At 39.5% G+C, this 22156-nt stretch overlaps 1 protein-coding gene across 1 annotated transcript; it reads right to left on the bottom strand.

Annotated features, from left to right (window-relative positions):
* Positions 1-697: 697 nt before the first annotated feature.
* Positions 698-20759, bottom strand: LOC111232936 (NACHT, LRR and PYD domains-containing protein 12-like). Its single transcript, XM_022760643.1, is given in 21 exon segments — positions 698-907; positions 910-1268; positions 1381-1390; positions 1575-1767; positions 1873-2046; positions 2183-2356; positions 3543-3662; positions 6844-6975; positions 9200-9358; positions 9491-9505; positions 9629-9802; positions 10803-10976; positions 11562-13365; positions 13448-13619; positions 13654-13671; positions 13790-13868; positions 15984-16097; positions 17068-17181; positions 19038-19163; positions 19251-19338; positions 20730-20759. Coding segments are annotated over 20 exon segments (4395 nt in total). The 5' UTR covers positions 19325-19338; positions 20730-20759.
* Positions 20760-22156: the final 1397 nt, after the last annotated feature.

Here is a 22156-nt window from a genome sequence, read left to right as displayed (position 1 = left end):
GAGAAAATGGCTGCAGTCCCTCCTCCTTGCCTGTTTGCTGATGTAGTTCTGCTATCAGTCCACTAGATGGAGCACATTACCACACCATCTGCACAGGGTGGAGGAGCACCTGTATTCAGACTCTAAAGGTAACCTACACAGTTTGTGACTTCAGTTTTCTGATTGTCTCACAACAAACTGTTTATCGTTACACTAAACAACCTTTCACTCCCTTCACTGACCTTTAGCAGCTGTTGATGATCCTAAAGATTTTGTGGAGAGCAGGTCAGTTCATCATCATGTGTTTCAGACCAAATCAGAAAAAAGAGGATGGCTGCTGCTCAGACCTGACACAGTAAAATCAGATATTAAATATGACTAAAAATAAAATCACTGAATATGAGTTCCTGTTTAACTATTTAAATTCATCACAGATGTATTTCCTCCCATTTAAAACAAATGTACACAGTGAAATGACTGGAATATTTGTTTAGATATAACCTTGATTTTTACATTTCTACACATAAAGACAGTCACCACACAAATGTTTTTGGCCATCAGGTTGATTTAAATGTGTTTGGAACAGAAACTGTCGAGCAGTTCGAAGTGATTTGTTTTGTAACTATGAAGATGCCTGTGAGAATAAAGGTTTATCTACACAGGAAGTGCTGTCCATCTCACACGGACATCGTGTAGGTTTTTGATTGGTTGAGTTTTTCTAAACAAGAGAACCAGCTTCCTCCGGTGAACACAGAGACACTGACGAACCAAAGCCCCAGAACCCAGATGCAGGATAGACAGGTTGAGTGAAGGTGGTGCTGAAGGTGTGGAGGTGGATCAGCGAGTCAGAGGAGACTCTGTAGAAGGACAGAGAGCCAGTAGGACAGTCCACATACACTGCTACTCTGTTAGAGACAGAGGGGGGGGGGAGGAGGAGGAGGAAGGAGGGAGGTCTGTTCTTCTGTTATTGTGCCACACAGTGTAACGATCACCATCAGAGCAGAGGAGACTCCAGGACCGACCGTTCACTCCAAATTTGCAGTGATCCCTGCATCCTCTCCTTCTGTTGTTTCTATAAGCCACTGCTACATCAACCTTTCCTGTCCACTCCACCTCCCAGTAGTGGCGACCAGTCAGACCATCTTCACGCAGCAGCTGCCAGTTGGCAAACCTGTGCGGATGATCAGGATACGGCTGTTGCTCCTTTACTGTTGTCACCGTCTGGTTGTTGTCAAACAGTTTGAGGTTTTTGTTCACTGTGTTTGTGTCCAGTGTGAGTTCACAGGCGTCTGATGGAGAGAACAAGACGGCAGCAGTTTATCGTCAAGACAACTGATGGATTCATTGTTGGTTACTAAAATAAAAACCTCTCAAGGATTCAACTTTTTGGATCTTTCAAACCGAGAGTTGACTGCAGATACACAAGTTTTTTATTTAGACATATTTAATATGCGCTGTCTTGTTTCCATGAATCAAAGTGAGGACACACTTACACTTTTCAGGACAGCACACACCCCAACCAAAATCTTATCAGCATCACTGAAACAACCCGTTCATGAGAAGAAATGTTGGGCTGATAGAGAAGCAGCGTGAGCTGTTAATGTCTGTTCATACCTGAAAGTCTCTAGTCTACACTGTGGATCCTCCAGTTCTGCAGACAGCAGCTTCACTCCTGAGTCTCCTGGATGATTGTAGCTCAGGTCCAGCTCTCTCAGATGGGAGGGGTTGGACCTTAGAGCCGAGACCAGAGAAGAACAACCTTCCTCAGTGACAAGACAGCCTGACACCCTGTAGACATAGACATAGACACAAACACACTTAGACAACTAACTTTTCTTTCAGCTTGTAACCTATATCATTGTTGAATCACTGGTTAACTGGTTAAATCCTGACCTGAGAGTCTCCAGTGCACAGTGTGGACTCTTCAGACCAGCAGACAGCAGCTTCACCCCTGAATCCTGCAGGTTGTTGTTACTCAGGTCCAGTTCTCTAAGTCTAAAGGACTGGGAGCTGAGAACTGAGGCCAGAGCTTCACAGCTTCTCTCTGACAGATTACAGCCACTCAACCTGGAGGAACGTTAGTGATACAGGACTGTGACACCGTTTCTATGATTCACAAAGCATCACACTTCTTGATTTCACTGAGTCAAGTTAGAAAAGCCATCACTCATTAGGGTTTTGATTGAAGAAACTGAAGCCTGACCTGAGAGTCTCCAGTTTACAGTTTGGACTTTTCAGTCCAGGAAAGAGCAGTTTCAAATCTGAATCCTGCAGGTCGTTATTACTCGGGTCCAGTTCTCTCAGTCTAAAGGACTGGGATCTGAGAACTGATGAGATCTGCTCACAGCCATCATCTGTCAGTCTGGTTTGAGACAACCTACAAGAAAGCCATCGAGTGGTCGAACCTGTGGTCAAACAGCCTGGACATGTCTCAACGTTAAACAGTTTTATTTACACAAACGGTGTGAACACGAACAAAAGGCTGAAACAGTCACATAACACAAGTGATTTCAGAAGAAAAGACAGAAAACTTACATTAAAAACAAACATTCACCATCGTTTTTAGCAGGTGGAATGCGTCACGAAGAGGTTTTGAAAGTGAAAGTTTGACAAGAGAAGTGACAACATCCGTTGGAGCCCCTGCAGATTTGGGGAAGCAGCCCCGTGCAATTCAATTATATCACTGGTTAATTTTCTTCCATTAATAAAAGAATAAAACTGATACATAATAACACAATAAGATGATCGATGGAGTTGAAATAATATTCATATTTACTTTATTTAGTTAGTTAGTTATCTTTTTACATTTTCACACATGCTTTTGGGCAATAAGATCTTACTGAAAATATAGTACTTATTTGTGTAACTGTTTGTTTTTAATTTTTAAAGGAAAAATCTAACTTCATCTAAAACCCATATTCAAAGTTATTTTCAATGTTAAAAAAATGCAAAAAATACCAAAAATAAGTGATATAAAATGTACATGTTACTAGACAGATTTAACTTCATAAAACAATTACAAAAACTTTCTTTTATAATGATTTTTTTTCTAAATCTTAGTCTTCTTCTCTTTTATCAGCACACTGCTGCATCTTTAGGCACATTACCACCACCAGCTACCCATATGTTTTGTAAAGAACATGTGATGCTAAAAATACAAAGATCTGCTCATCAACATATTTCTGTTACAGCCATTTAAATAGTATGAGAAGTTTGTTCAGGTAACCAACATAGATATAAAAATGTAGAAACCTCATTTGCTGCCACTTTGTGTCTCTGTAATATATCTGATTCAATCTGCTCCCAGTAACTGCATTTAATCCTAGCAGCATTTAAACAAGCAGCTAGTATCATGTTCAAGTTCTCTCATGTTCAACTTCTCTCACACACACACACACACACACACACATATATATGTGTACATATATATATATATATATATATATATATATATATAGTCTTTGTGTAGGTTTGTGAGCAGTTTAATGTTTCTTTACACAGGAGGAGACCATCCCTCCAACACTGAACACAGGGACACTGAGGAACCAGATTGCAGCTCAAACCCAGGGTAAAGAGGTTGAGTGAATGTGGTGTTGACGGTGTGGAGGAGGAGCCGTGTGTTAGAGGAGACCCTGTAGAAGGACAGTGTGCCAGCTGGATAGTCCACAAATACTCCTACTCTTCTAGAGACAGAGGAGGAGGACAGGCGGACTCTGTTAGAGACAGAGGAGGAGGAGGAGGACGGGGGAGGGATGTCTGTTTTCACGCCACTGTGCCAGAAAGCGTAACCATAATTGTCAGAGCAGAAGAAACTCCAGGACTGATTATTTCGTCCAAACCTGCAGGCAGCACTGTCTCCTCTCCTTCCGACCTCTCTGTAAGTCAGTGCTATATAAACTCTTCCTTTGCACTCAACCTCCCAGTAACAGCGACCAGTCAGACCATTTCTACACAGCAGTGGCCAGTATCTGTCTCGATGATCAGGATACAGCTGCCCCTCCGTCACTGTCACCGTCCTGTTGTCAGACAGTTTGAAGTTTCTGTTTATTGTGTTTATGTCCAGTGTGAGTTCACAGGCATCTGAGGGAGAGAACGCAATAGATATTTTCATGACAGACATTTTGACTTTTCAAATATGGAACCCCAAACTGTTCAGTATGAAATCAATAAATAAAGAAAAGAGATAAAGATAAGATATAAATAATAATGAATAAATTGTGTTAAATATATAAATGAAACAACAATTTATTAAAATAACTGATTGAAATTATTATTATTATTATTGAAATTAAACTTATTAGCATGAAATATCATTTCATCATTCTTTATCATAATAGAACTTTGTTGGTTATAATTTTTCTATCAAAATAAAAAAATCTATTATTAAATAAAAATAAACAATAAAATACTAGGAAAATAATGATTATGAAATATTTCATAATGATGAGTTGAGTTTCAGTAAATTCTTACATTATTATTCTGATTTTTATATTTCACAAATTTTACCCATGCAATTATCTATTTTATTATTATTTATTTATCTAACACTGAGCACTTTGCGGCTCTATGTCAATGTAAATACTGATCTTGACTGTGGCTCCATTCCATTAAGTCATGTCAGTGAGTGAGTATGCACTATACCTGTGCCCCTGTAATGGCTCATGTAAATGGACCATTCATTAAGCAAATGTGGAGTAATTCTATGCTGAATAATTCACCATTAAATACACTATTTCTTCCTGTTTGCATAACCTTTGATAAAAACTACAGTGAGCAGCTGTTTTAGGAAGTTATCATTCCTTTTGCATTAAATATATCCACACTTACACATTGTCAGACGAGATCTCAACCTCTCCTCTTCATGTTTCTCCCTGAAATCAAGTTAAAGTAAAGTTTATTTGTACAGCCATTAAGAAAAAATATAAAACAAACACAAGGCAATGTATCAAAAAAGACTATAAATAGACAGGAAAACTAAGCCATTAAAAAACTTCACCATTAACAATCTACATAAACCTTGTTTGCGATGTCTCCGTCTGCCCTGTCCCTTCCATTTCAGATCTACACAAGTAACGTAAGTAACGTCAAACAGGTCCACCTTGTTACTTTTTCAGCTGGGTGTAATTTATCAAACTTTATTTATATTGCAACTTTCATACATGTCAGTGTGATTCAAATTGCTTTACGGACAAAAAACTATAGATTTTACATTCCCTGTTTCCCATGCCTCTTGTCCAAAACTACAACAAAGTATCTATGAAAACCTCTACAAAATGGGTAAAATGGTTAATATAAATAATAAATAATGTTTTTATTTATGTATTTATTTATTCTACAGAATCACCTAATTTAATCATATATCATGATTAAAGCCCGACCAATATATGGGTCAGCCGATAAATTCTCTGATATTTGCTGATATTAACACTATTAAGAAGCAATAATGCAGTGGAAATGCTTGGGTCAGTCAAGTTATATAGGCAGCATTTTTTGTATATTTGATCCTTTGTTTTAATTCAAGTTAAATACATTTATACATGTATTTATTCTTATGTTTTTTATTCATAGTTATTTATTTTTATACCTATTTTATTTAATTCCCAGTAAAGTTTACAGTTTTAGTGCACTGATGTCGTTTTGGACAATAAAGTTTATTGTTAAACTGCAATATCCTGCTGTCATTACCTATCTTTTTCACAAGTTATATGAAAAAATTCTGATATAGTATGTCAGAATGTTTTTACTCCTTAATATCGGTATTGGCATCTGCCCCAAAATTCCAATATCGGTCGGGCTCTAATCATGATATAATTTCTTGATCTGTTGAAGCTAATAACAAACACATTTACAGGGATATCATTGTAGAGCTTAGAATGAGCAATGTTGGATGAAAAACTTGTGAATCAAGTTGAGTTACGTTGTGGCACGTTATCTGTGTGCATTAGTATGGGTGCTGTTGTTTATACACATCTGCTATTTTGACACAGTGCATGCTGGACAAAGATTTCAAGTTTACAGCACAATAATGGAGAAAAACAACCAGACTCCTTTTCTAGACACCTTTCACTTTAAATGAGGTTTAGGTTGCACATATTTTCAGTATTCACAGTTAGCAGAAAAACAGTACAAGAAAATGTCTTCCGGTTACATGTAACCAAATTGTATTCAGCAGTGTCCACACCCCAGGGAACACATGGTCAATGTTAAGCACATTGTAGGCATCACAGAAATAATCCTGTATGAATTTTGTAATTCCCTTCTCTAGTAGCTGTATATTTGCTAAGAAAAACTGGTCTACACGGCATTTAACATTTGAAAAACAACAGAGTGTTATGATTAAGCATAACAGTGTCATCTCACCTGAGATCTAGCTGTGTACACCAAGGACTTCTCTGTCCAGCAGAGAGCAGCTTCACTTCTAAATCCTGCAGGGCTCTCAGTGTGGGGTAGATTAAAACTGCAGCCTCGGCTTCACAGCTTCTCTCTGACTGATTAGAGGCACTCCACCTGAAGAAGATTTAGTGATGAATAATAACACAAGTAGTCTCACCTTTTTCGAATTTACATTTCTGTCTGTTCGAACTTCAGGAGGTACCTGTATCTGATACCTGATTGAGTTCAAATAGACAAACGTTGCAAATCAATAAATATTACAGCAGTAAGTGAAGCAGTGTGCAGCAGTTTTCATTTTTTATCAAATTGTGCTTTCCTCTGACACACTTCACATATTGTGATTCTTTCTGATTTTTGGAGAGTTCTGTTTTCTAAAATGTAAAAAGTTCCACATTTTAAGGAATGTCCTCTCTGAGCCAAATACTCAGATAATTACTCATTTGTGTATTGATTACAAAAGCTGATGCTCACCTGGGAATTTCCGTTCCTGAATCCAGCAGGTCTTTGTAACTCACGTCCAGGTCTCTCAGACAAGAGGACTGGGATTTGAGAAACAATGACAACTCCTGAAGGCTTTTCTTTGTGATCCCGGTTTGACGCAACCTGATAAAAATCAATAAATAGTAACAAATAAAAAAAATGTCCTTCCCAGCAGCTGTTTTTGGCTCATTTCCATCTGATTTTCCATATCTCTGACGCTCAATAATATCTACTGTAAACATAACAGAACCACAACACACTTTCTTAAAAGAGACAAATCTGCATAAAATCTGCATAAAATTGGTAGTGATTGTATTTATGTATGGTATGTCCCTGAGGCAGGTAACAGAACAAGATATGACCCAGGATGGATAAGGGAAAGAAAGAAAAAGGCATCACCAAGCACTGTTGAAAAAGTTCTGTTTGATTAATAAGATCTGAACCAGTCTAGGCCAGGGTCTGTGATGCCAACACACTTTTCAAGACAATCCAGTAGAACAGAATGAACAACTGTGTCAAATGCTGAGTTGAGAATAAGAAAATTAGAATCTTATCTCAAAAGGTATCCAAACTTCTCCAGGCAACAATACAAATGACTGTTTGTTTGAGTGACTTGACAACTACAATTGAAATAATTTACGCCTGGCATGGCTGAAACTCTGTTCTCCAGTCCTCTCCCGCCACTCTTAGAGCAGAGATGATCCGGGATTATGTACAAAGTTACATTCCAAGACCTACACTTGAACAATAGCACCAAGAGAGGTGTAAGGAAAACCTCCTCCTCCTCAACAAGATATGGTTAAGTGCTGGACGTGCTATGGCACCATAAAGGAGGCATATATATCTTATGCAATGGCGCCACTACGCTCTTCTGACCATAACTGGGTCTTTCTAGCCCCAGTTAATCAACCGGCAGTCACTATGGGAGAGTGGAGCGCAAAAAGAGCTGTGTGGACAGAAGTCAGCATTTTTGAACTGAATGGCTGTTTCCACAGTTCTAACTGGGATAATTTTGAAAAATGATTTAGATGAACTGGCTTCCAACATGTCAAGCTACATTACCTTACAAATGTTTATCCCCAGGAAGACAATTACATTGTACCCAAATAATAAGCCCTGGGTCAGTAAATCCCTCAAGCATACTCTCAATCACAAAAAGCTGGCTTTTCTCCAGGGGGACATTCAGCAACAAAGAGATGCTAAAAAGTTGGTGAAAAAAGAAATAAAAGTGGCTAAAATGCAGTTTAAAAACAAGTTCTCCGCTTCTTGAGAAAGCTGAGGGATTTTGAGCCTAGCATGGTTCACAAAAATAGGCTGGGAAACATTATTAACCTTTGCCAAAAGATCATTGGCACTAATTTGAATGATCTTGGCTATTTTTATCAAGTCAGAGCAACTCAGAGGGCAAAGGTCAAGTCCAGACTGCCATACTTTGGAATTCGAACTTCACAAGTTCAACTCAGACGACATCTGGACTCTAGAGGACAGGAGGAGTATTTGCAATTGGAACGACAGCTCAGCTCAGCACAGGTTACACTTCAACACACCTGTACCTGACTGAACTGTGACATGAAACTCTAAACTCAAATCTCCACAGGCAGAAAAATGGAATTGACACTTCATATTCAATCTGTAATATATATTCAAAATCTAACCACATTTAGTATGAAGCACACTGCCTCTGTTCGTCTTCATATATACATATTTATTTTTATTGAAATGTGGTGGTATATTTGTACACAGAAGCTCACAGAGGCAGAGCTGCTGTTAAAGTGTCCAGCAAATCAAATACTTTGTTTCATCTTCTCACACTAACGAGCAGCAACAAATATTATATTTCAACTCAGATCACATTTCATCTTCCAAAAGGATTTTTATCAGATATCAAAACACTATAGAGAACAGATCCATCGGTAAATTACCAAAGGGCTTGCAGAAATAACACTTTTTCTACCGGGGTGACAGCCCTCACTGACCGGCCCCTTATCTCCCCCAGCAAGACGGTTCTCACATCTCTGAAAACGCTCAAGCAAATTTCCAAACAGGCGTTATTTGGATAAACTGATCACATATTTGAAGTCTTAACTGTTTCTTTGGAGTCCACACAAGTCACATACCAATGTATCCTCAATATAAGGGGGGGGGGGGGGGCATGAGCACTTTCATATATTTGATCTGCACTTGGAAAGCTGCAAACTTTGAATTGGAACAATACTGGTGACATTTCACAAGTCCACGAGAACACAAGTACAGATAGAACGCAGATTGAGAAAGGGCTCATATTTAATGAAGCAAGAACAACATAGTGTTACAGAAATGTATCACAGTGTGATTAGTGTGATCTAACCTGAGAACTTCCAGTTTACAGTATGAGTGCTTAAGTCCAGCAGAGAGCAGCTTCACCCCTGAATCCTGCAAGCTGTTCTTACTCAGGTCCAGTTCTCTCAGTCTAGAGGACTGGGAGCCGAGAACTGACGACAGAGCTTCACTGCTTCTCTCTGACAGATTACAGCCGCTCAGCCTGAAGGAGAGTTAGTGGTAAATTAATCACATTCATATGGTTGGTCTCACTGTGTTCATGAGTCAAGCAATCATGCGTTAAGGTCCTGGGTGACAAGAACATGTTCTCTCTGATAGATTACAGCCATTCAACCTGAAGGAGAATTAGTGGTAAAACACTGACATAGTTTACTTTGAACAATGAAAAAAGTAACTTTCATGGGATGCCTCTGAGCTAAGTACTAGTGACTGATTAAAGAAAAAGCTAAACCCTGACCTGAGAGTCTCCAGCGTGCAATGTGAACTCTCCAGTCCAGTAGATAGCAGCTTCAAGCCTGAATCTTGCAGTTTGTTGTTACTCAGGTCCAGCTCCCTCAGACTAGAGGACTTGGAGCTGAGAACTGCTGAGAGACCCTGACAGCATTTCTTTGTGAGCCCAGTTTGACTTAATCTGATAAATAAACAAACAATAAATATTATTTCTTTTCATGGCTTAAGTATTTAGCCATCCAGATAAATTGCATGAGAGGGTTCATCATCATCTTTGGTTCACCCAGATACAAGCACAGCGCAAGGGCTGGGACAACGTGGTGACATAATTGAAGTCATAGACTACGTGAATGATTTGCGTCTGTGTGATCTATTTGAACAACATGGTGGCGTCTACCAGCAGTACGACGGAGCGTGTGGAGCAACACGCAGCAAAAAAGGCTCGCACACGGTCCTCCAAAGTTTGGGAATACTTTAATCTTGACACCAACAGTGCGGTATCCTAAAGGAGTTTTAAATCAAAATGTAACTGGACTTGATTATTTGTCTGGGAAGACGTTTCACCTCTCATCCAAGAGGCTTCATCAGTTCGTGTACGCATCTGACCAGGCTGGGACTGGTCTGATGCGTACAACAGTGCGGTATTCTGCAGACTCTGCAAAGTGCATGTGGCATATCACTCTAGCACGACAGTCATGCACGAGCACATAAAGAGGAAACACCCTGGTGCAGCGAAATTACTGTTAGGTTAATGAAAAAAAAAATCGTTAGATTAGTCGAATAATCGAAAAAATAATCGCTAGATTAATCGTTTAAAGAATAATCGTTTAGGACAGCCCTACTGGTGAAAGTTAAAGGAATGAGTGTGGTGTATGATATGAAAAATAAACATAGTTATCATTGACTGTCACCTATCTCTCATTGAGATGGTATAGGGGGATGCTGATCTAACATAGCACACTGGTATGCTCTTATTGCAGACAGGCACACAAAGAGCACACACAGCTCCAGTAAAAATTTAATGGATTTCATAGGTTACTTTTTCCCCACAATATGAAAGTATCCATACTGTCACAACCCTATTTTAAACACTGGAGAAACTATAAAACGTATGACAAAAATCACTGGCTAACATTTAAGGAACAACACTTTTAAACAAAAATATTTAAGTATTATCTGACCTGACAGTCTTTAGTGTACAGTTTGTACTCTTCAGTCCAGCAGAGAGCAGCTTCATTCCTGAATCCTGCAGGTTGTTGTTACTCAGGTCCAGTTCTCTCAGTCTAGAGGACTGGGAGCTGAGAACTGAGCTCAGAGCTCCACAGCTTCTCTCTGACAGATTACAGCCACTCAGCCTGAAGGAGAGTTAGTGATAGAGAAAAAACTTTGTTGTTTTCAGTGTAAAACATTTTTTTCCCTTCTCTCTGATGATGAATCTATTAAGTATATGAAGAATTTAAGATGAGTGATTCTTTGTAAAAAGGAGGTAAGATTACACAAGGCAACAACTTATTACTTGCAAAATTATAATCACAGACCTCAGATCACAATAATTTAAACAAATGACGTGGTCATCAAAAGAATCTACTGTATATTGTGGGGCGCCCAAAAACTGTCCATATTATACTAAAAATAAACTAGTTATTTTCAGTTAATTTTACATGGCTACATTAATCTGCGGTAGTTGAATAACACTAAAGAAAGATTATTTCTGTAAATATAAAACTATACTGGACCTGTTTTTTGATTGTTTTTGTTTCTTATGGCTACATGTTTATGTGTGAACAGCGGATGATAATGATGACACAACTAAATAAATTGTTCAGTTGATGAACAGATCAATAAGTTCACTAAATCTGATGAATATCAGTTATGTAAGACTTTCATTCACTGACAACCCTACACATGATACACATGATACTGTTAATGTCTACACTTACACAGCTTTGTTGGAGGCTTTGACCACTGGCAGCAGCCTCAGAAGAGCCTCCTCTGAACCAGAGTATTTGTTCAGGTCAAACACGTCCAGATCTTCTTCCGAGGACAGTAAGATGAAGACCAGAGCTGACCATTGAGCAGGAGACAGTTTATCTGTGGAGAGACGTCCTGATCTCAGGGACTGTTGGATCTGCTCCACTAGAGAACGATCATTCAGTTCATTCAGACAGTGGAACAGGTTGATGCTTCTCTCTGGAAACGGATTCTCATTGATCTCCTTCTTGATGTAGTTCACTGTTTCCTGATTGGTCTGTGAGCCACTTCCTGTCTGTGTCATCAGACCTCGTAGGAGAGTCTGATTGGTCTGCAGTGAAAGACCCAGGAGGAAGCGAAGGAACAAGTCCAGGTGTCCATTTGGACTCTGTAAGGCCTCGTCCACAGCTCTCTGGTAGAAGAGTGTTGGTTCAGGTTTGTTTCTGAACAGTTTAGACCACCAGGAGGTTGATTGTTCTTCTGACAGCAGATTGACTCCAGAGTTGATGAAGGTCAGATGGACATGAAGAGCAGCCAGAAACTCCTGAACACTCAGATGGACGAAGCAGAACACCTTGTCCTGGTACAGGCCTCTCTCCTCTTTAAAGATCTGTGTGAACACTCCTGAGTACTCTGAGGCTGCTCTGATATCGATGCCACACTCTGTCAGGTCTGATTCATAGAAGATCAGGTTTCCTTTCTGCAGCTGCTCAAAAGCCAGTTTTCCCAGAGACTCAATCATCTTCCTGCTCTCTGGACTCCAGTGTGGATCTGTCTCAGATCCTCCATCATACTTGACCTTCTTCAGTTTGGACTGAACCACCAGGAAGTGGATGTACATCTCAGTCAGGGTCTTGGGCAGCTCTCCTCCCTCTCTGGTTTTCAACACCTCCTCCAGAACTGTAGCAGTGATCCAGCAGAAGACTGGGATGTGGCACATGATGTGGAGGCTTCGTGATGTCTTGATGTGGGAGATGATGCTGCTGGCCTGCTCCTCATCTCTGAACCTCTTCCTGAAGTACTCCTCCTTCTGTGGGTCAGTGAACCCTCTGACCTCTGTCACCATGTCAACACACTCAGGAGGGATCTGATTGGCTGCTGCAGGTCGTGTGGTTATCCAGAGGCGAGCAGAGGGAAGCAGTTTCCCCCTGATGAGGTTTGTCAGCAGCACGTCCACTGAGGTGGACTCTGTAACATCAGTCAGGATCTCAGTGTTGTGGAAGTCCAGAGGAAGTCGACACTCATCCAGACCGTCAAAGATGAACACGACCTGGAACTGATCAAACCTGCAGATTCCTGCTTCTTTGGTTTCAGTAAAGAAGTGATGAACAAGTTCCACCAAGCTGAACTTTCTCTCTTTCAGCAAATTCAGCTCTCTGAAGGTGAATGGAAATGTGAACTGTATGTCCTGGTTGGCTTTGTCTTCAGCCCAGTCCAGAGTGAACTTCTGTGTTAAGACTGTTTTCCCAATGCCAGCCACTCCCTTTGTCATCACTGTTCTGATTGGTCCGTCTCTTCCAGGTGAGGCTTTAAAGATGTCTTCTTGTCTGATGGTTGTTTCTGGTCTGACTGGTTTCCTGGATGCTGTTTCAATCTGTCTGACCTCATGTTCATCATTGACCTCTCCAGTCCCTCCCTCTGTGATGTAGAGCTCTGTGTAGATCTGGTTCAGAAGGGTTGGGTTTCCTGCTTTAGCGATCCCCTCAAACACACACTGGAACTTCTTCTTCAGGCTAGATTTGAGTTGACGTTGACAAACTGCAGCAGTAGTTCCTGAATTAACAAAACAAACAACAGCAGTGAGTGGATGTTAGTGTAAATGTGAGAAAGCTGATGGTGGAACGACTCTTACTGCTCTGCAGACTTTCAGCCAGATCATCCTGCTTCATTCTCCTCAGGAAGTATAAGGTGATCTCCAGAAATGCTTCTCTGGTGCTCTGCTCTCCCTCTTCCTTATCCCCATTCTGCCTCCTCCAGCATTCTGGGTAATCTGGACTCAGAACCTTCTGGAACTTCTTCAGCTCAGTCTTCATAAAAGTGACAATGTTCTCCTCAAGATGCTGGAAAAGAATAACAGTCCTGAGCATGGAAACACCCCTCTCATGTTGTGAAAGCTACATTTGTCTGAAGATTGCAGTACACAGGCAACTGTGACCAAAATGAATCAAGTATAAGTTGCTGTTGGACATTTACACACCATAAATACAGAGTCCAGGTCTGCCAGATGCTGCTGTGCAGACTGACCATGGAGAAACTCTAAGCTTTGCTGCTGAACTCTGCGGAGAAAACAGAAAGATGTCTCAAAAAATTTAACATATACTGCATTTATGGTTACAAGTTCCTCTTAGGAACGTTTTCATGGATTAGATGTTATAGTTATGTTCTGACATCAGTCAAGACACTATTGAAGGTTGTATATATATATATATATATGTATGTATATTATTATTACTTTTATTTATTTATTTTGCATTTATGCCTTTATTTATGTATGTGAATCTGTGAATACATATGTTTACTTACATTTATTTTTGTATGGATGTCTGCTGGTAAGTTTACACACAAGTAGGAGGAAGGGCATTTTGAGGGGGTGGACTTAACTGTACCATGTTCAAGTTGCATGTTTTTTGTGATATGTTTGAAAATAAAAAAGCCTTGATCAAAAAAAATAAATGAATAAATGTGGGCCAACGGTTCAACAGGAAGGACTCACATGCAAAACATGCACACTTAGGTGCACTAACATACACTCCAGGTTTATGACCTGCTGTATCAAAGGGAGCCTAAGGCCAAGTTCAGACAGACTTAAGCCCTGCATGAAAAACACAGACCTCATATTCCTTTGAACAGAACCAGTCCATCAAAGAAGCGCAAAGCTTGCTTCTCCAAAACAACGCAGGGTCGTCCGTCAAAAAAACAGGCTCAACTCTTGCTGCAAGGTAACGCAAAGTCATCTGGCAAGGGACACTGTTGCAATACATGCAAGCAGACACCCATGGGGATTACTTTGTAACATGAAAATTGTATTTCCACCATTAAAATCAAGACTGATGAATATGAAATAGTTGGCAACTATGAACTATACCACAGATCAACTGGAATTCGAGGATCTTTTTTCTTGTCTCACTGGTTCCTTAAAGACAATGGTCCCACCAAAGCAATCCAAAATTCCACACATGCAAAACAGCGTGGCACCCAGAATGAGCAGTGCTGGGAGCCGAGGTAAAGAATGGACATGCACACATCATAAATCAAAAATTACCCATATCCACTGGCAGGTGGTGTTACAATAATCAAGTTTACTTTTTGGCAATTAGAAAACGGCTTGGTCTAGAGTCTTCATGTCAGTCTCTCCATTCATTAGCATGTTTGCTCCATTGGACCTCTACTCTAAAAATACCTTCTTTGTTGTAGTTGGAGGTTGTTCGTTCCATTTTCACGAAATTTGGGATACATCTACAGAAAATGCTGGTTTCAATACATCAGTCTGTTTTGAAACATACATTTTTTAACCATTGTTTAATTTTACATAAACACTCAAAAAGAAATCAAAATCGGCCAAAACGATTGTAACCAAACTCAGTACAAGTGTTTGGAAGCTAAGTCCTAGCTTCCAAACACTTGTGCGTAGCTTCACTATGCAGTCTATGCACTATTCTGCCTCTACGGGGCGCCATAAATGAAAACAGTTTGTACTGTATCTCTTTCCTAACACTGCTTAAGTTAGCTACAAGTTAAAGGAAAACTTTTGATACTGAGCAACCGCCTGTGTGTTTTTAACACCACTTACTGGTATGAAACTGTGTTAGACATTATACTCAAAGCCTTGAAATCTTTATTCTACTTGTGAGAACACAAAAAGGGAAACTTCCCATTTGGCCACATCAGACCATAAACCACTGCACTTAAAACTTGTCAAATCCTGGAAGAATAACCCACTGATAACTGTGTAAACTGTGCTTAAAACATTTTAATATTTATTCTAATTTTGAAAACACAAAAACAAACATCAAAACCCACTATACTTAGTTTGTCAAATGTGGACTAGATTATCAGGGAGGATGTAAGGGTTTCAGATTTGTGAAAACTTTATTTTATTCATGATAACACAAAAACCTCTGTTTTAACGTTTCCTCTCTCTTGATCACCCACACGTGCACTTTCTATTTCTCTTTCTCTTTTTTCAGTGGGTCAGTAAAATGACATTTAATGTCCGTACCATTTCATAAATTTCAGTTCCTGGTAGTAACGCCAGTTCAAAAAAGCCATTCAGTGTCGGACCCGTACACAGTCTCAAAAGGAAGTTGCCCTTTAAAATCTAATCGATAGTACATGTTTGTTGTTCCAAGAAGAGCTGCAGAATAAAAAATTCATCTGGTGTAAATTCTTACCGTTCTTCAGTAGAGTGGTGATCATCTCTGAAGTTAAGAGATTTCGACATGGACCTCTCACTCTTCATGGACACACAGCTGGGTACAGGAGAGTCTGGTCTCTGCTGAAGAACGCTGATAGAAACAGACGAACCGATGCACCTCTCAAACCGTAAGATAATGTATTTTGGTAGAATATAAAAAAGCTGAACTTAAGTCAAAATGGACCAGTCCAGAAAACTGTGTACGATTTAAATCACTTGTTGCACTATACTTTCTGCCATTTTATTACGGTTTCACAATTCTTAGTCAAGTATATGCTTTTTATAGCAGTGTTTCCCCTATTTGTACCTTACAGCGGTTTTACACCCCTGCTTAAATGTGACCACCACTGCTGCATTTTTTTTTTAATACAAGAGAGGAGGAGAAGGAGGAGAGCCACATCTTATCTCTTTACAATTTAATGTTAAATTATTTTGCACTATGGATGCTTCAAGTCAAGGTCAATTTACACACCTGTGAGTTAAGCATCTCAACAAGATAGTTTGCACTTACCTGATGATAAAATATAGCAAGCACCGGTTAGACGTCAACAATGAAGGAAGCAAAGCTGATCAAAAATTCATGATTATCATTCACCAAAGGGGAAACAGCAGGGTCCGACACAATCGATGGCCCGTGGGCAATTATTGAGCTAACACTAACGTTACATAATATCAACTTTTACTGTGGCCATCTGTCTGAGGTTGAGTGCAGCTTCATAGTGTCAACACTTAGATAGTGTCAAGTTTTATATGAATAACACGGACAGCAGTCGAAACAAGAGATGTGACCTCCATGGATTATGACTGTTTTTTTTGTTTGTTTGTTTGTTTTTTTTTTTTACAATTTTTTGTGTAGTTTACAACTGAAACTACAAACGATTTTGGGCCATAAAAGGAAGGGAATTGTTGATTAATTCTATTTTACAACTTCTCTGTAATTGAACCGTCTTTGACCAGCACAGGCAAAGCATTAATCCAGCAGTCACCACCACACACTTGACCTATGTGTAATGCGTGTGCAAAACCCAAGGGCTTTACACTCACCTGGTGTAAATTCTTACCGTTCTCCAGTAGAGTGGTGATCATCTCTGAAGTCAAGAGATTTCGACATGGACCTCTCACTCTTCATGGACACACAGCTGGGTACAGGAGAGTCTGGTCTCTGCTGAAGAACGCTGATAGAAACAGACGAACCGATGCACCTCTCAAACCATAAGATAATGTCTTTTGGTAGAATATAAAAAAGCTGAACTTAAGTCAAAATGGACCAGTCCAGAAAACTGTGCACGATTTAAATCACTTGTTTGCTAGCTAGTGCACTATAATTACTTTCTGCCATTTTCTTACAGTTTCAGAATGCTCTGCTGAGTTTACGCTCTTTATAGCAGTGTTTCCCCTGTTTGTACCTGATTGTACACCACTGCTGATTTTCTTTATTTTTTCAATAAGAGAGGAGAGGGAGGACAGAGTTGTCTTATCTCTTTACAAATTAATGTTATAATATTTTGCAATATGGACACTTCTTATCCAGGTCAATTCATACACCTGTGAGTTAAGCATATAAACAAGACACTTTGCACTTACCTGGGGCCTCATGGAACAAATATTATGTATGCACACAAACGTTGCGTACGCCATCTTTCACACTCACGGTCGGATGTGAACGAGAGAATCGCGCTCCTCTATTGTTATAATGGTGTTATCCACCGTCTAATTTAAAATCAACTCTAGGTGAGGATAAAAAAATTACATTTTTCCTTTGGTTCATCACAATTTACTCAGCTATAGTAACAGTCACAATGTTACTGACACATGGAATAACTTCTCTGAGGTCATACCTATCCATAGTGACCTAATAGTTTGGGTATGTCTGTCTAGGTGAGGTATACTCCCAGCATCCCTAGGGCTTAACAGGTTAAATCAATTTAAAATCAACTCCCCTGACACACACAGAAGTGCACATTCACAGAAATCTATCAGTGTCTCTAGATTGTTATTAGTCCTCAATGGCTTGAGCTAGAGACATGTTGTTTTTTCCTGTTAAACTAGTGAATCGGTGCTTTCTGACAAGCCCATTTGTCTGTTTGAGTCATTTACTTCTGCCGATAAACTAATGCATAAAGTTGGAAAGATTTGGATAGTCACGGTCTCATGGTTTGCCTGGCACATCTCTGTATTCTATGCAGTGTCTTTTGAAAACAGTGCATGGTGGATGTAATAATACTACTGCAAACCTTTTTTTCTCATTTCAATCAAGAGAAAGTTTGTAAACTGGTTCTGGTGCAAGACATTTCACCTCACGGCATTAAAAGCCTTCACCACACTCCTCCTTAATTTATTAGTATTGATGCCAGAGGACTCGCACTCGCTGAATTGCCTCTTTTTGGCCGACTTATCGCTTGGTTTTTCCATTTTCCCAATTCTGAAGTGAGGGGTAGTGCAGGCATTTATATTCATTAGCATATTGAATTCAGGTCAGAGAGAGGGTGGAGTGTTGTGTTTGTGCATGTGTGCTCAAATCCACGACAATTGGGATGTACAAAGAATGTAATGTGTGTGGACTCCTGTGTGCTCACAGTTTCATACATCTGAAATTTTTGGTGCGATGCATCCTTGCAGCTTAGTGTGTAAGGCTTTGTATAACAACAAGTGCCAGGTAGATTTCAACAATCAAGGAAGCAATGCTGATCAAGAATTCAGGATTATCATTCACAGAAGGCGAAACAGCAGGGTCCGACTGAATCAGTGGCCCTTGGGCAATTATTGAGCTAACACTAACGTTATATAACATCAACTTCTACTGTAGCAGACTGTCTAATGTTGAGTGCTGCTCCATAGAGGTAAGTTTTATTGAAATAACATGACCAGCAGTCCAAACAAGAGATATGACTTCCATGGGTTGTAAGTGGCATCAGATGATGCTGTTGTTGCAAAAGAATCGTTCTGCGAACCATAGCAGTAATAGAACTTGTACAGAACATGATGCAGTGTTATGGGAACATTACTGTGACATGGGACTATGTTGACTTACTGAGTTTCAGAGGGAAGTTCTCCTTCAGACAGCAAAGATGGATCCATGGACTGGTGGCTCTTGATGGACACACAGCTGGGTTCAGGTCCAGGTCCAGGAGAGTCTGGTCTCTGCTGCTGCTCTGGCCTTCAACACAACACACACAGAGGTTTGAGTGTGAATAATGATGGAGCAGTGATCTGAGTCATGGACCGTTAGAGATCCTCATCTCACCTCTGAGCTTTGGTCTGAGTCTCATGTTCCCCACACAGGGGGGCTCCCTCCTCCGTCTCCTCCCACTGATCCATGGCAGAGCCCCCACCTTCACACAACAACATGATGTCAGAGCTCACACATTATCATCACAGGCTGCAGGATTTCTGCTGCTGTCTTCAACCCTGACAGGAAAATTATATTTGTGACCCAATTTCCGGTATGTTTCATATTAGGATTTTCTTTTACTCTTCTACACTATTGACAATAGAAAAATAAAATCCAATAAAGTGTTAATCTGGGTCATCATTCTTCTTGTCAACTACATACAAGTAAACATTTCCATAGATATAAAGGAAGATGTTAACAGCACCATTTACATTCCATTTTGGTGAGTCATGTGCTCAAATTTAAATAAAATAATTTATTTGTCCAAGTCTAAAGCTGAAACAAATTCTGCTTTCTCATCTTGGTGAAACAAGTCTGTACTTATTTAGTGACGAATAGACCATGACAGAGTATGTATAATTTTAAGAAGTAAGATTTTATTTTATTTTTTAATCAGTAAGCAAAGGATGAAGGAAACAGATAAATATGATTTTTTTGTATTTGTTTTATTGTAAGGCAAGTTTTATTCATATAGCACCATTCAGACACAAGTAGGGGTGTAACGGTACGCAAAGATCACATTACATAACATTTCATAACATAAACATACATTTCTTTAATCTATAATGAATTTAATTTGTAAACATAAACATGTAATTGTAAACTTGTAACCGAGTGGCCATAATTTCCATTGGATGACTTGTTATTTGTTGAAAACAAGAAATGAACATAAAGGCACATTTCTTAAAAAAAAGTAAAAAACCCAAGTCTTCTAGGTATTATTGATATGGCTGCGATCCAGACTGAAAGTGCTTCAGAAGGTTATCAAATAAATAAGAAATAAATCATACAAAAATAAAATAAAAGCATGTAGAAAATGATTGATACATTCACTCTATTCTCATGTTTTTAGTTCAGAAAGATGAATATATCAACATTATCTGCAGAAAGGGCACATCTGTTTTTTACCTTTATTTTGATAGCCACAGTCAGATAGAGACAGGAAGGTACGGGAGAGAGAGGGAGAGGTTGACATGAAGCAAAGGGCCTGGGGTCGGATTCAATGGCCCACAGTCCTACCAACAGTGGCCCGGGGCAGGACTAAACCTTTATGGAACAGTTCTACCAGGTGAGCGACCCAAGAAAGGACAGATCTACTGGTGCTAACAATGTCTCCTGTGACACACATGGGTAAAGCTAGATTTTATTCATTTGGATTTGAACCAAACAGCACGGCACAAATACATGAACCATTAACATCCCTACATGCAAGGCAATTCACAAAATAGCTGAAAAGCCAAGCAATTGAAATACTATTATTGTCCTCTTCTCACATCATATTACAAACTAAATTATCTACATAATGAGCTGAAGCAAGAGTGGGACTCTTACCTGTTTCCTGTCTGGAGGTCTGGAGAATATCTGAACCTGTCACAAGCATCAAAGTCCAGTTGCCCTAGCATCAATGAGGAAGTGAAATTCCATCTTCAGCTCTTTCAGCTTCCTCTTCATGTCATGTGAAGATTCATTGTGGTATCTCACTGTAACAAAATCACAAGATGAAGACAGGTTAAGTACAGCTGTGCCCATCTACACAGTACATACATTCTCATCAGCACAACTTCATATTACACTCAATATTACTTTTGTATTCGTTTGACTGTTGTCCACAAAGTCCCTACTTTAGCTAATCTAGCTAAAGCTGGCAGCCAAAAATGGACCCATCGTACAGCCATGGGTCACAGTCAGCCTGACTCAGCTGGATATCTTGGTTATTGGTTTTTAAATTATGCTGACATTAACACGTTAAACTCTGCTGGATCTCATGTGACTTCTCATACAAACATGTTGTTCAGCCAAACCATGTTCAAGGTCACAGAATGTCACTGAAAAAGCCAAAATGTATGTAATGTATTTTTAAAGTTAATGGTGGCTTTAATCAGATGATGATATTAGGCTTCTATAGTAAAATGTTCAGTCTTTATAGTACAAGATTCCCTCTTCATGCTACAATCCCTCCACTGCAGCTCAGCAAAACACACAGAGGGAATTTCATATAACTGGGAAACAAATGAAGCCTTCTGATCCCTAATTCATAAAAATACTACATACACAAACCTGACAGTTTACACAACAGGTTGTTTTCTGAGTTTTTGTTTTCACATTAACATTTGAGAAAAGGTATTCTGAACCTGAACCTTTGTGTGCTGTGTTAAAGGCTACACCAACATATTATTTTTGTCTCCACAAAGCTCTTAAGGATACAGGTTCAATTGTGCCTGGATAGAAAAAAATACAAGCATCCATTTGAAGTTGTAACTTTCTGTCCTCTACCTGGTTCCACGGCTCGGGCACAGATGGAGTGGAGCAGGACGGAAATCTTGGTTTTGCTTCAAGGCTGAGCCAGATGTTCCCCAGGCATGCAATGCATGCAGAGGTTAGGTCACCACCAGCTGCCCTTGAGCCTGACAATGGAAGAGTTGTATTATCATTACCACAAACACCCCAGGATCAACTTATCCTTAAGTTTTCATTTTTAGGCTAGCAATGTCCAATTAAGAAATTACATGACTCTCATTAACAATCAAAGGTGGTCATTTTACAAATCCTATCTGTACTGAGGGACCGGTTTTGGAAATTATCTTCAGCTTCAAAGACATGTACAGAACATTGAACACCCCTCCTGCACTTTTACATGTGTTTCTGTGCCTGTCCCTTACGAATAAACCAAATAAATAAAAAAGAATAAAACGATAACAGATCATATTTCTGTTAGAAACAAGTGTCTTGTGTCGATGTGCGCGCTTCACACTAGCTAT

This window comes from Seriola dumerili, unplaced genomic scaffold (assembly GCF_002260705.1).
Source record: "Seriola dumerili isolate Sdu_G_001 unplaced genomic scaffold, Sdu_1.0 BDQW01000349.1, whole genome shotgun sequence".
NCBI lineage: Eukaryota > Metazoa > Chordata > Actinopteri > Carangiformes > Carangidae > Seriola > Seriola dumerili.
The sequence above is the reverse complement of the archived record's forward strand: the minus strand, read 5'-3'. Positions and strand labels throughout refer to the sequence as shown.